Source organism: Colobus angolensis, unplaced genomic scaffold, assembly GCF_000951035.1.
Source record: "Colobus angolensis palliatus isolate OR3802 unplaced genomic scaffold, Cang.pa_1.0 Scaffold203, whole genome shotgun sequence".
NCBI classification, from domain to species: domain Eukaryota; kingdom Metazoa; phylum Chordata; class Mammalia; order Primates; family Cercopithecidae; genus Colobus; species Colobus angolensis.
In genome coordinates, this window is record NW_012115189.1 from 4,017,245 (window position 1) to 4,031,181 (window position 13,937).

Below are 13,937 nucleotides of genomic sequence, written 5' to 3' on the forward strand. Positions count from 1 at the left end.
CGCCTGTAGTCCCAGCCACTCGGGAGGCTGAGGCAGGAGAATGGCGTGAACCCGAGAGGCGGAGCTTGCAGTGAGCTGAGATCCGGCCATTGCACTCCAGCCTGGGCGACAGAGCGAGACTCCGTCTCAAAAAAAAAAAAAAGTTCTCAATGTCCTTAGAGAAATCACAACTTAGGTCTAACGTGAAAATATAGGTGGAGTTGTTAAATTAACTGTAACATAAATTACAGTAGAGCTGATATTTGATAAAGGTATTTGGTCTGGATGGAATAAGCAGGGAAAAGAGCTGGACAAAAACAATTTGCCAGTTCTCAAAAGAATATACACTACTGATTTGAAAAGGCTGGTCTCAAATTCAGTAGAAATACATTGTAGAGTAGAACAGAACAATTATTCTGGTTACCATATATACAACAGTTTAAAAGAGTTACTTCTAAAAGAACATCCAACTCCTTTTGTTCTTATGCCACCTTACCACTATGATTTGGTCTTCTGTAATAATATCCACTAGAATGGTTAAGTCCTGTGCACATACATGCTCCTATCAGAGATACTAACAATGGACCCCAGATGCATTAGTCAGAAGAGTCCACCACCTTCATTAGAAACCCATCCTGGATTTATGGTGTCTTACAAAGAGGTTCAGTCAAGCAACATCAAGCAGCCCTACTGAGAAAAAAGTAGAGGGATTGGACAGATACAAATTTATCAAACAGACTAAGAAATTACATATAGGAACAAATATTGCTTTATTATTACCCGGGAGTTTCTTTCATTTTACTTTAATTTCACTATCTGTTTTACTCTATATCAAACTATACTTCTTTTGAAATTAGTAATAATTTGTTTCAAAAACCACAAAACATGTATTACATTCAATTAGCTTTAATGCCACTTTAGTTGAGTTTTAACTAGCTAAGAATAACAAACCAGGCCAGGCACTGTGGCTCACACCTGTAATCCCAGCACTTTGGGAGGCCAAGGCCAGTGGATTACTTGAGGTCAGGAGCTCAAGACCAGCCTGGCCAACATGGTGAAACCCCATCTCTACTAAAAATACAAAAATCAGCCAGGCGTGGTGGCAGGTGCCTGTAATCTCAGCTACTTGGGAGGCTGAGGCAGGAGAATCGCTGGAACTGAGGAGGCGGAGGTTGCAATAAGCCGAGATCGCGCCATTGCACTCCAGCCTGGGGTACAAGAGCGAGACTTTGTCTCAACAAAAATAAAAAAAAAAGAATAACAAACCATACTTGGAAAAAAGAAAAAAGTCTGATGACAATCAAAAGACAGAAAATAACAATGGAAGTCAACAGCCTTACAGAACCAAAAGAAAAAAGACTGGAAAACTATGTCTTACCTCTTGAAAAATATTCAATGATGCTGATAAAGATGAACTGTCAAAGCTATGGGCAATCCTATTACACCAATTCAGCAGATCCCTTTAAAAAAAAGAAAAGAAAAAACAAAAAGACCACAGGCCAAAGACATCAGGGGCATCAGAATTTACTGACCTACTTAAGTCTGAGCTTACCTGACAACTCTCTTCTTTCTTCTGACAATGCTTAGATAAAAGGTATTTGAGCAACCAGTAATTAAGGTTCCCAATCCTTCCCCTCTTTGTATTTGTGTGTTAAATTTAAAAGCAAAACAAAGAGTTCCCAATCTTCATCCATTCCAGGAAGTGACCTATAAAATCATTACTCTGCCTTCCATGCCAGACAAGGTAGCAGGAAAGGAGAGGAGCAACCAAATCAGATCAGAATGAGGAGTTTTTTTTTGTTTTTTTTTTTTTGAGACAGAGTCTTACTCTGTTGCCCAGGCTGGAGTGCAGTGGTGCAATCTCGGCTCACCGCAACCTCTGCCCAGGTTCGAGCAATTCTCTGCCTCAGCCTCCCGAGTAGCTGGGATTACAGGCATCTGCCACCGCTCCCAGCTAATTTTTGTATTTTTTTTTTTTTTTTAGTAGAGACGAGGTTTCACCTGTTGGCCAGGATGGTCTTGAATTCCTGATCTCGTGATCTGCCCGCCTCGGCCTCCCAAAGTGCTGGGATTACAGGCGTGAGCCACCTCGCCCAGCCTGAGGAGATGCCCATTTCTAATTCTCACTTCTCAAAGGGAAAGTCAACCACTGAGAACAGAGAATGGCACAGAAGTCACAGATAGCAAAATCCAAGACTTATTTAAGACTCCAAGTGTCAGAAAAGGGCATTTGGTGAAAGAATTATGTTAGGAGCCATTCACAAGTTTGTCTTTAAAAGTTATTTTTTAAAGTTAAAAACATTACCCTAATCAAGCCTTCCCAGTCGTTAATTATAAATCTGAAAAAGGGATCTGACACCATGAAGCAACCTATAATTTCAAAACCTGACCATTTCCTTCTAGCTGGTAAGAACTTTGAACCTAGGAGGCAGAGGCTGGAGTGAGCCGAGACTGCGTCACTGCACTCTAGCCTGGGTGACAGAGCGGGACTCTGGTCTCACAAAAAAAAAAGAAAGAAAAGAAAAAATTGTTTAGTCCAGTACCTTAAAGATAATTCTCTTCCCTCAAGGGTTGGTCTTTTGTTTTCTCTTCTGGCTTCTGAAACTTCTTCAGGTGCCTGTTCACATCCAACAGAACTATCACTCCAAGAATGATGTTTCTCTCCAGTAAGTTGGATATAAATGTCAAGCAGGTGATCAACCACTGCCAATAGACTAGGATACCTGCTCTGAAGAACCTGACAGAGGGGAAAAAAAAGAAAATTTAGCAGCCAGCATGGTAATTTTTAAAAGCACACAAACTACTGCCGAAACCAGTCAGCCAAAAAATGGATTTCTCTATGAAATTTGTTCACTGGGGACGGTAGCTCACACCTGTAATCCCAACACTTTGAGAAGCCAAGGCAGAGGGATTGCTTGAATTCAGGAGTTTGAGATCAACCTGGGCAACATGGTGAAACTTCGTCTCTACAAAAAATACAAACATTAGCTGGGCTTGGTAGCGTGTGCCTGTAGTCCCAGGTACTCAGGAGGCTGAGTAGGGAGGATCATCTGAGACTGGGAGGTCAAAGCTGCAGTGAGCAGTGATCATGCCTAGGTGACAGAGCAAGACTCTGTCTCAGAAAAAGTAAATAAATAAAAAATAAAAATAGGCCGGGCACGGTAGCTCACGCCTGTAATCCCAGCACTTTGGGAGGCCAAGGCGGGCAGATCACGAAGTCAGGAGATCTAGACCATCCTGGCTAACATGGTGAAACCCCGTCTCTACTGAAAATACAAAAAAACACAAAAAATTAGCCAGGCGTGGTGGCAGGCACCCAGCTACTCGGGAGGCTGAGGCAGGAGAATGGCGTGAACACGGGAGGCTGAGCTTGCAGTGAGCCAAGAACACGCCACTGCACTCCAGCCCGTGCGACAGAGCGAGATTCCATCTCGAATGAACGAACCAATGAATGAATGAATGAATGAATGAATGAAATGTGTCAACTTTACCAAAAATAAGAACTTCCCCTTACCCACTCCCACTCCCACCCATCAACCTCACTCAAACATCATGATTTTCTTGAATGAATGAATGAAAGAAATGTGTCAACTTTACCAAAAATAAGAACTTCCCCTTACCCACTCCTGCTCCCACCCATCTACCTCACTCAAACATCATGATTTTCTTCCTACCCAGAACTCAATTATCTGGCAATCTCACCATCTATAACACAGTTTCGGGGGTAGAAGTCACGTTAAAAGGTTCTCCAAGTAACCAAAATATATGCAACCATCTCCAAGGGATTTATTCATTAAAGAATTCTTAAATTACTATTTAATTTCAAACACAGCTCTGGTAAGGTTCATTATGTAATTTCTCAATGAAAAGTATGTAAAAGGAGCAGGGTACAGTGGATCACACCTGTAATCCCAGCACTTTGGGAGGCTGATGTGGGCAGATTGCCTGAGTCCAAGAGTTGAGATAAGCCTGGGCAACATGGTGAAAACCCGTCTCTACAAAAAATTTGCTGGGTGGGGTGGCACACACCTGTAGTCAGTCCCATCTACTTGGCAGGCTGAGGTGGGAAGATCACCTAAGCCTGAGAGGTTGAGGCTGCAGTGAGCTGAGCACCACTGCAGTGCACCACTACACTCTAGCCTGGGTGACAGAGTAAGACCTTCTCTCAAAAAAACAGTAAGATATAAAATCAGTTAAGCTGGGTGTGGGAGCTCATGCCTGTAATCCCAGCACTTTAGGAGGCCGAGGTCAGTGGATCACGAGGTCAAGAGACTGAGACCATCCCGGCCAACATGGTGAAACCCTGTCTCTACTAAAAATACAAAAATTAGCTGGGCGTGGCAGCATGTTGCGGGAAGTCAGGGACCCTGAACGGAGGGACTGGCTGGAGCCACAGCAGAGGAACATAAATTGTGAAGATTTCAGGGACATTTATCAGTTCCCAAATAATACTTTTATAATTTCTTATGCCTATCTTTAATCTGTTAATCCTCTTATCTTTGTAAGCTGAGGATGTACATCACCTCAGGACCACTGTGGTAACTGTGTTAACTGTACAAATTGATTGTAAAACGTGTGTTTGAACAATACAAAATCAGTGCACCTTGAAAAAGAACAGAATAACAGTGATTTTTAGGGAACAAGGACAGACAACCATATGTTTCTCCTTGCAGAGAGCCTATAAACGGACATGCAAGTAGGGAAGATATCACTAAATTCTTTTCCTAGCAAGGAATATTAATACTAATACCCTGGGAAAGGAATGCATTCCTTGGGGGAGGTCTATAAACAGCTCTGGGAGTGTCTGTCCTATGCAGTCGAAATGAGGTTTGAGATATACCCTGGTCTCCTGCAGTATCCTCAGGCTTACTAGGGTGGGGAAAAAACTCCTCCCTGGTAAATTTGTGGTCAGACTGGTTCTCTGCTCTTGAACCCTGTTTTCTGTTAAGACGTTTATCAAGACAACACGTGCACTGCTGAACACAGACCCTTATCAGTAGTTCTGCTTTTGCCTTTTGCTTTGTGATCTTTGTTGGACCCTTATTAGTAGTTCTGCTTTTTGCCCTTTGATGCATGTGATCTTTGTACCTACTCCCTGTTCTTACACCCCCTACCCTTTTGAAACCCTAAATAAAAAACTTGCTGGTTTAAGGCTCAGGTTGGGCATCATGGTCCTACAGATATATGATGCCACCCCTGGCGGCCCAGCTGTAAAATTCCTCTCTTTGTACTCTTTCTCTTTATTGCTGAGTTGGCCGACCCTTATGGAAAATAGAAAGAACCTATGTTGAAATATTGGGGGCGGTTCCCCCAGTAGCGGCACACACCTATAGCCCCAGCTACTTGGGAGGCTGAGGCAGGAGAATCACTTGAATCTGGGAGGTGGAGGTTGCAGCAAGCCAAGATCATGCCACAGAGCACTGTTCTGGGAGACAGAGAAAGACTCTGTCTCAAAACAAAAAAAAAAAAAAAGAAAGAAAATGTAGGAAAATATTTGAAGTTTGTGGCCAGGCACAGTGGCTCACACCTATAATGCCAACACTTCAGGAGGCTGAGGCAGGCAGGTCACCTGAGGTCAGGTGTTTGAGACCAGCCTGGCCAACATGATGAAACCCCGTCTCTACTAAAAATACAAAAGAAAATAGCCAAGGGTGTGGTGGGCACCTGTAATCCCAGCTACTTGGGAGGCTGAGGCATGAGAATTGCCTGAATCCAGGAGGCAGAGGTTGCAGTGAGCCAAAGTCATGCCACTGCACTCCAGCCTTGGCAACAAGAGTGAAACTCAGTCTCAAAAAAAAAAAAAAAAAAAGTTTGTTTGGTAACACATATTTACCTATATACCTACATCAAGAAAGGGAAAAGCATCTCTTCCATGTCTGCATGACCACTGACAATGCTTTGTCTGCCATTCTCCTAGATAAAGCACTGGGGAAGGGAAATCTTCCAAGTGAGACATACAAGGGAAGTGGGGATGAGCACAGTCAAGTGTAGTATACTTCTTACTGATCTAGGATAACTACAATACTAGAAACGGAATCAATGTAGAAAACCTATAAAGTGATTTACCTCAATTCTCATTAATTCCTAGATCAAAATGTCCATTAAGTTAAGTGTGAAAGATATGACCTCAAATCAACTTAGTAAAATGACCCTGTGGAGAGAACTAGGAAAATCTGAATATAATTTAAGAATGCAGGCCGGGCGCGGTGGCTCAAGCCTGTAATCCCAGCACTTTGGGAGGCCGAGACAGGCGGATCACGAGGTCAGGAGTTCGAGACCATCCTGGCTAACACGGTGAAACCCCGTCTCTACTAAAAAAATACAAAAAGCTAGCCGGGCGAGGTGGCTGGCGCCTGTAGTCCCAGCTACTTGGGAGGCTGAGGCAGGAGAATGGCATAAACTCGGGAGGCGGAGCTTGCAGTGAGCCGAGATCCGGCCACTGCACTCCAGCCCGGGCGACAGAGCGAGACTCCGTCTCAAAAAAAAGAAGAAAAAAAAAAAAGAATGCAATGATACTGAGGAATTACTGTTCATTTTATTGTGTATAATGTTATTGTGGTTATATATAAAAATGCCGTTAAATTTTTAGAGATGTATGCTGGGAGTTTGCTTTCAAATATATTAGTACAGAAAAAATAATAGATGAAGCAAATACAGTAAAATACTAGCACACAGACTGTAAAATTTAGGTTGATGAGTGTTCTGGTGGTTTATTACACTGTTTCCTATTTCATGCAAGTTTGGAACTTTTCATGTAAAAAAGAAAACACTGACATCTTCTAAGGTGGTTTATTATACTATTTCCTGTTTCATGCAAGTTTGGAACTTTTCACGTAAAAAAGAAAAGCATTGATTTTTTTTTTTTTGAGACCGAGTCTCACTCTGTAGCCCAGGCTGGCATGCAGTGGCGCTATCTTGGCTCACTGCAAGCCCTGACTCCCGGGTTCACGCCATTCTCCTGCCTCAGCCTCCCCAGCAGCTGGGACTACAGGCGCCCGCCACCACACCCGGCTAATTTTTTGTATTTTTAGTACAGACGGGGTTTCACCGTGTTAGCCAGGATGATCTCTATCTCTTGACCTTGTGATCTGCCCACCTCGGCCTCCCAAAGTGCTGGGATTACAGGCGGGAGCCACCGTGCCCGGCCAGCACTGATACTTTCTAAGACCCACATACCTCATTCAGTTCTCGCTTATCCAGGTTATCCAGGTGAATTTTGGTCCAATATTTGTCTAGCAAAGTAGCATGACTGTTTAGCGGTCGATACCAACTTCCTCCACAGCTCAAGAGTCTATGTTTCAAAATAAAAAACACAGTCACACAAAATTCAAAATTTTAATCCTGAATTGCACCTTTGGATATTACTTGCTGTACACTGTCTCACATAGGAAAAATATTCATAATCCCTTCTGTTTCCAGATGCTACACTGTTGGGCTTACAGGGCAGATGACAAATGAAAGGCTGATAGTTAACCCATGTTTGGCTCTTCTCCTAAGAAGCAGTGATAGTGCTTTAATCAAATATTTTCAAATCACTGCAAATAATTCTACAAAGTAAATGTTTTTATTTCAATGACAGGTTCCTCTTCCTTAAGACATAAATACCTTCAGGAAAGAGAAAGCATAATCTAAGGCTCATAGCATTAACATTAAGTTCACTGCTTGTTACCAGAAGCTACAGTACTTAAAACCATTAAAAATTTCCAGAAGAGAAAAAAGTAGAGAAGGAATATACATTACACATACACTCTGGGGAAGGTACATGCTTATGCATAAGCCACTTAGTTCTCATAACTCTCCTGAGAGGAAGATGCCATTGCTTTCTTCTGACATAAATGGAAGAGAAGGAAAGAATGGCCCTTATACACTCAACTGTAACTGAAAATGGCAGAACTGAAAATTGAATTCAAGTTTATCAGATCAAAAGTTTGTCTAACATCTTTCCACGATGTCCCAGGAAGTGTTTGAATCTACCAGGGAAGAACTTCACTGCCTCTATAAATAAAATTAAGGTCAGCCAAGCTCAGTGGCTCATGTCAGCAGTTCCAGAACTTTGGGAGGTCAAAGCAGGAAGATCGCTTGAGCCCAGGAGTTCAAGACCAGCCTGGGCAACAAATTAAGGCCTCATCTCTAAAAAAAAAAAACAAAAAAAAAAACAAAACATAAAGTAAGACGGGCGTGGTGCCTCACACCTCTAATCCCAGCACTTTCAGAGGCTGAGGCAGATGGATTGCTTGAGGCCAGAAGTTTGAGACCAGCCTGGGCGACATGGCAAAACCCCATCTCTACTAGAAACAGAACAATGAGGCATCGTGGGGTGCGCCTGTAGTCCCAGCTACCTGGGAGACTGAGGCACAAGAATCTCTTGAACCCAGAAGGTAGAGGTTGCAGTGAGCCAAATCATGCCACTACACTACAGCCTGGGCGACAGAGTGAGACTCGGTCTCAAAAAAAATTAATTAAATAAAATTAAAAATCAAGGTCTGTCAAAACTAACAGTGCCAGATACAGTGGCTCATGCCTGTCATAACAACACTTAGAAGGCCACAGTGGAAGGACTGCTTGAGTCCAGGAGTTCAACACCAGCCTGGGCAATGCAGCAAGATCCCATCTCTTAAAAAAAAAAAGTTTTTAGCCAGGCATGGTGGTACACACCTGTAGTCCTAGCTACTCAAGAGGCTGAGGCAGGAGGATCACTTGAGCCCAGGAGTTTGTGGTTACAGTAAGATTTGATTAAGCCACTGCATTCCAGCCTGGGCACAAAGCAAAACACTGTCTCTAAAAATGAAATAAATGTATAAAACAAAAGTAACAGGATTGGGCCGGACACAGTGGCTCACGCCTGTAATCCCAGCAATCTGGGAGGCCAAGGCAGCAGATCATGAAGTCAGGAGATCGAGACCAGCATGGTCAACATGGTGAAACCCCGTCTCTACTAAAAATACAAAAATTAGCCAGATGTGGTGGCAGGTGCCTGCAATCCCAACTACTTGGGAGGCTGAGGTAGGAGAATTGCTTGAATCCAAGAGGCAGAGGTTGCGGTGAGCCAAGATCACACCACTGCACTCCAGCCTGGGCAACAAAACAAGACTCCATCTAAAAAAAAAAAAAAAAAAAAAAAGTAACAGGGTCAGCTGGGCACACAGGCATGTGCCTGTAGTTTCAGCTACTTGGGAGGCTGTGCTGGGAAGACTGCTTGAGCACAGAAGTTCAAGAACAGCTTGGGCAACACAGTGAGATCCCATTTCAAGAAAAAAAAAGAGTAATTGGGTCTAGGAAGGTATTCCTTGAGTAATATCGGGTTAGCTCCACACTCCATATAGAAGTGAATGTTTAACTGAGGTAAACACTAATATAATCAATTAACTATAGAATGATGTTAGTTTCACTCATGGGCATTTAAAGACATTGAAGAAGCTGTGCAGGTATAGACTAGCAGTAAGAAATAAACTACTGCCTTAAGGTAATTTTAAAATGTAGGCAGGAATATATACTAAGCATGTTCAGTTTTCTTGCCTTTGTTCTTGCTTATAGCCAATTAATTTTTCAATTGCCTGAAATCTACCTATCATTATCACCATCATGGCCAGCCATTAACTGGGCATTTATTGTGACAGGTCTTTAGTAGGAGTCATTTCACTTATTCTTTACAGCCACCATTTGAAGAAGGTATTATTAACCCCATCATAACCAGACAAGGTATACGTAGGTACTAAGTACCAGTGTCATGGCTCAAAACCTGGGCTATCTGACAATAACCTCACCTCTGATTATTTTTTAAAACATGAAATAAGGTGAAGTGTTTTAAAATGGTTACTTATTTTTAAGTTGGGGGGGAACCTCTTAGTTTACAAATTATCTTCATTAAAAATAATCAGGAATGAGAAGGTTAGACCTGTTACTACTTCCAACTAACCTTGCTCGAAGTAGACCCAGAGAACTCTATTACAGGACTTCTGGCTCAGCAGACTTCTGGCTCAGCATGCAGACTTATGAATAGTGGCTCCAGAGTGAAAACAGAAAGGTTACTAGTACATACCTCCTGGTTGCAAAAAACTGAAATCCAGGTGCCACTTTCAGACAGTCACCTCGGCCAGGAATCAAGAGATCTCCATTCTCCAAGAGAGGGATCAGCACAGAAACCTAAATCAGATAACCGCACTGATAAAGTAAAGCTATTAAGACAAAAGTAATGAAAACAAAACAACCCTCTCTCAAAATGACAGACAGACCCTTAGAGGAAACTTCAGCTCTCCTAGTCCAAACTGGAGTCAATATGCAAGCGGGAATGTCTGACTCTCCTACACTCCAGCACAATTTATACACTTGACATTCACGAGTGCCTCCTGTGGATCACAGCCAAGCAAGACACAAGAAGACACAAGAATACAGACAGGACCAAGGCTTTATAGCCTAAAGGCTGATGGGAGAGGGAAGGCATGCAAATTCCCACACAGCACAATCGGTGTACCCCAGGAGTATACAAAGTCATATATAAAGATAGAGGGGGTTCTGAATCAGAACAGAATCATTTAGAAGCAGGGCAGTGAAGTCTTCCCAGAGGTAGTGACATTTGCTGAATCTTCAAAGAAGAATGAGCAGAAATTAACCAGGTTTGGTGAAAGAGAACTGGTACATACACTTCAGGCAGAAGTATGCACGTGCATTTTTAAAAAATTGAGAAGCCTACAAGCCATGGCACAAGAATTCTGTTTTGTTTAGGGTAGAATGTACATAAGAAGCAGCAGAAAGATTAAGTCTTAGAGATAAGTAATAAAAGGCTTCCTGTGCTGAGCTAAGGGCTTTGAACTTTTGCATAAGTGTTATCGAGAGGCTTTTAGGCTGAAAAGAAAAGAAATAATTCAATTTTTTATTTTAGAAAATCAACTGTGTAGCAATTTGGAAAGGAGCTAGCCTGGAGGAAAAACGGTCAAAAAGGACACTATTCAGATAACAAAGGCAAGACAGATAGGTAGTTAAAATAAGCCAGTGCTAAGACAATGGGACAAGAACGAATAAAGAGGTAAGGAAAAGGCAATAAACGATACAGAGACCAACTGAACGAGAGAGGAGGAAGAGGCGTCTAGGGTTTAGAGTGGTAACTTGTGTTAGAAAAGGTGTTCCTGGCCGGGCGTGGTGGCTCAAGCCTGTAATCCCAGCACTTTGGGAGGCCGAGACGGGCGGATCACGAGGTCAGGAGATCGAGACCATCCTGGCTAACACAGTGAAACCCTGTCTCTACTAAAAAATACAAAAAAACTAGCCGGGCGAGGTGGCGGGCACCTATAGTCCCAGCTACTCGGGAGGCTGAGGCAGGATGGCGGGAACCCGGGAGGCGGAGCTTGCAGTGAGCTGAGATCCGGCCACTGCACTCCAGCCAGGGTGACAGAGCGAGACTCCGTCTCAGAAAAAAAAAAAAAAGAAGAAAAAGAAAAGGTGTTCCTTTCGTTTTCTTTTGCCCACTACAAAGTGGTGGGGTTTTTGTTTGTCTTGAGGTGGAGTCTCACTCTGTGGCCCAGGCTGAAGTGCAGTGGTGTGATCTCAGCTCACTGCAACCTCTGATTCTCGGGTTCAAGCAATCCTCCCACCTCAGCCTCCCAAGTAGCTGGGATTACAAGCATGTGCCAACATGCCCGGCGAATATTTGTATTTTTTTTCTTTTTTTTGGTAGAGACAAGGTTTCACCGTGTTGACCAGGCTGGTCTCAAACTCCTGACCTCAAGTGATCTGCCCACCTCAGCCTTCCAAAGTGCTGGGATTACAGGCGTGAGCCACCGTGCCCAGCCAGCAAAGTGGTTTTTGACCCTAACGATTTTTTTTTTTTTGCCATAATAGGTTTTGTTTCTGGTTTTCTTTGTTTGTGCTTAAGAAAAGGCGATTTAAAAAAAAAAGAAAACAAGTCCAATTTGGACATCTTGAACTTGTGCTGGCAATGGACATGCAAGTAGAGATTTTTTTAAGAATGTGGACTAGCCCACTTTGCAGACACTGCTACTCCTGGAGCCCCCTGCCACTAGACACAGTCAACCCCACTATGTTCTTCAACATCACCATGAGGATGAGCCCTTGGGCCACATTTCCTTTGAGCTGTTTGCAGACAAGTTTTGAAAGACAGCAAGAACTTTCATGCTAAGCAATGCAGAGAAAGGATTTGGTTATAAGGGTTCCTGCTTTCACAGAATTATTCCAGGGTTTAAGTGTCAGGGTGGTGATGTCACACCCCATAATGGCACCTGCAGCAAGTCCATCTACACGGAAAAATTTCATTATAAGAACTTCATCCTGAAGCATAAAGACCCTGGCATCTTGTCCATGGCAAATGCTGGAACCTATACAAATGGTTCCTAGTTTTTCATCTGTAGAGTCAAGACTGTGTGGTTGGATGGTAAGCATGTGGTCTTTAGCAAGGTGAAAGAAGGTATGAATATTGTGGAGGCCATGGAGCGTTCTGGGTCCAGGAATAGCAAGACCAACAAGAAGATCACCACTGCTGACTGGGACAACTCTAATAAATTTAACCTGTGGGGCCAGGTGCGGTGGCTCACGCCTGTAATGCCAGCACTTTGGGAGGGTGAGGTGGGCAGATCACCTGGGGTAAGGCATTCAAGACCAGCCTGGTCAACATGGTGAAACCCCATCTCTACTAAAAATACAAAAATTAGCTGGGTGTGGCAGCACACACCTGTAGTCCCAGCTACTTGGGAGGCTGAAGCCTGAGCCCGGGAGGCAGAGGCTGTGGTGAGTTGAGATTGCGCCACTGCACTCCAACGAGATTCCATCTCAAAAAAAAAAATTGTGTCTTCTCTTAACCATTCCTTCTATAGCCTACAAGAGCACCCTCCACTCCATTTGCTTGCAATAGGCTATAATCTTTGTGCTCTCACTGCAGTTCTCTGGGTTCCATATTTTCTTATTCCCCTCTACATCTCATTGTATAGCAGAGTTAAGTTTATAGTTATGAAATAAAAACTAAATAACAACAACAACAAAAAACAAAGTGTAGACTAGACATATGGATCCAGGAGTTGTGAGTTTATAGAAGTTTCAAAAGAAAAGAAAAAAAAGTGAGAAGAGCAGAGAGGCAAAGAAGAGGGTTCTAAAATATCAGACATAATTTTTTAAGCATCATTATTTTATACATGGCTAGGAGCTGAAACAGAAGCCCAAAATAATATAAAAGCAATTCCAACATACTCCAAAACTTGCATCTAAAGAAAATTATCCTGAATGAGGTCTGTAAAAGCTACTTTAAAATGATAATGGGTCATCTATGAGCTGAGAAGTTCTGGAAAAAACAAAACAGTAAGAGCATCTGAAAAATCTGCACAATGTGCACAGACATCCATAAACCTATTGACAGCCTGACACAGTGGCTCATGCCTGTAATCCCAGCACTCTGAGAGGCAGAGGCAGCAGATCACTTGAGGTGAGGAGATGGAAACCAGCCTGGCCAACATGGTGAAATCCCATCGCTACAAAAAAATACAAAAATTAGCCAGGTGTGATGGTGTGTGCCTGTAATCCCAGCTACTTGGGAGGCTGGGGCACGACAATCACTTGAACCTAGAACACGGAGGTTACAATGAGCCAAGGTCATACCACTGCATTCCAACCTGGGTGACAGAGGGAGACTCTGTCTCAAAAGACAAAAATAAAAATTGGCCAAGCATGGTGGCTCACGCCTGTAATCCTAGCACTTTACAAGGCCAAGGCAGGCAGATCACTTGGGGTCAGGAATTTTGAGACCAGCCGGGCCAACAAGGTGAAACCTCATCTCTACTAAAAGAAATACCGGGCATGGTGGCGCACATTGTAATTCCAGCTACTGGGGAGGTTGAGGCGGGAGGATTGCTTGAAACCAAGAGGCAGAGGTTGCAGTGAGCCAAGATTGCACCACTGCACTCCAGGCTGGGCGAGAAGAGCAAGACTCTGTCCAAAAATAATAATAATAATTAAAA

At 43.1% G+C, this 13,937-nt stretch overlaps 1 protein-coding gene across 1 annotated transcript in view; it reads right to left on the reverse strand.

Annotated features, from left to right (window-relative positions):
* MDN1 (MDN1, midasin homolog (yeast)) overlaps window positions 1–13,937 on the reverse strand; it is a 205,712-nt gene that overhangs the window by 161,219 nt on the left and 30,556 nt on the right. Inside the window, exons 8-11 of the mRNA XM_011941954.1 lie at window positions 10,019–10,122; window positions 7,156–7,270; window positions 2,523–2,716; window positions 1,358–1,439 (exon numbers count right to left, since the gene is read on the reverse strand). Coding sequence (XP_011797344.1) covers window positions 1,358–1,439; window positions 2,523–2,716; window positions 7,156–7,270; window positions 10,019–10,122 — 495 coding nt within the window. The remainder of the gene's footprint in view (window positions 1–1,357; window positions 1,440–2,522; window positions 2,717–7,155; window positions 7,271–10,018; window positions 10,123–13,937) is intronic.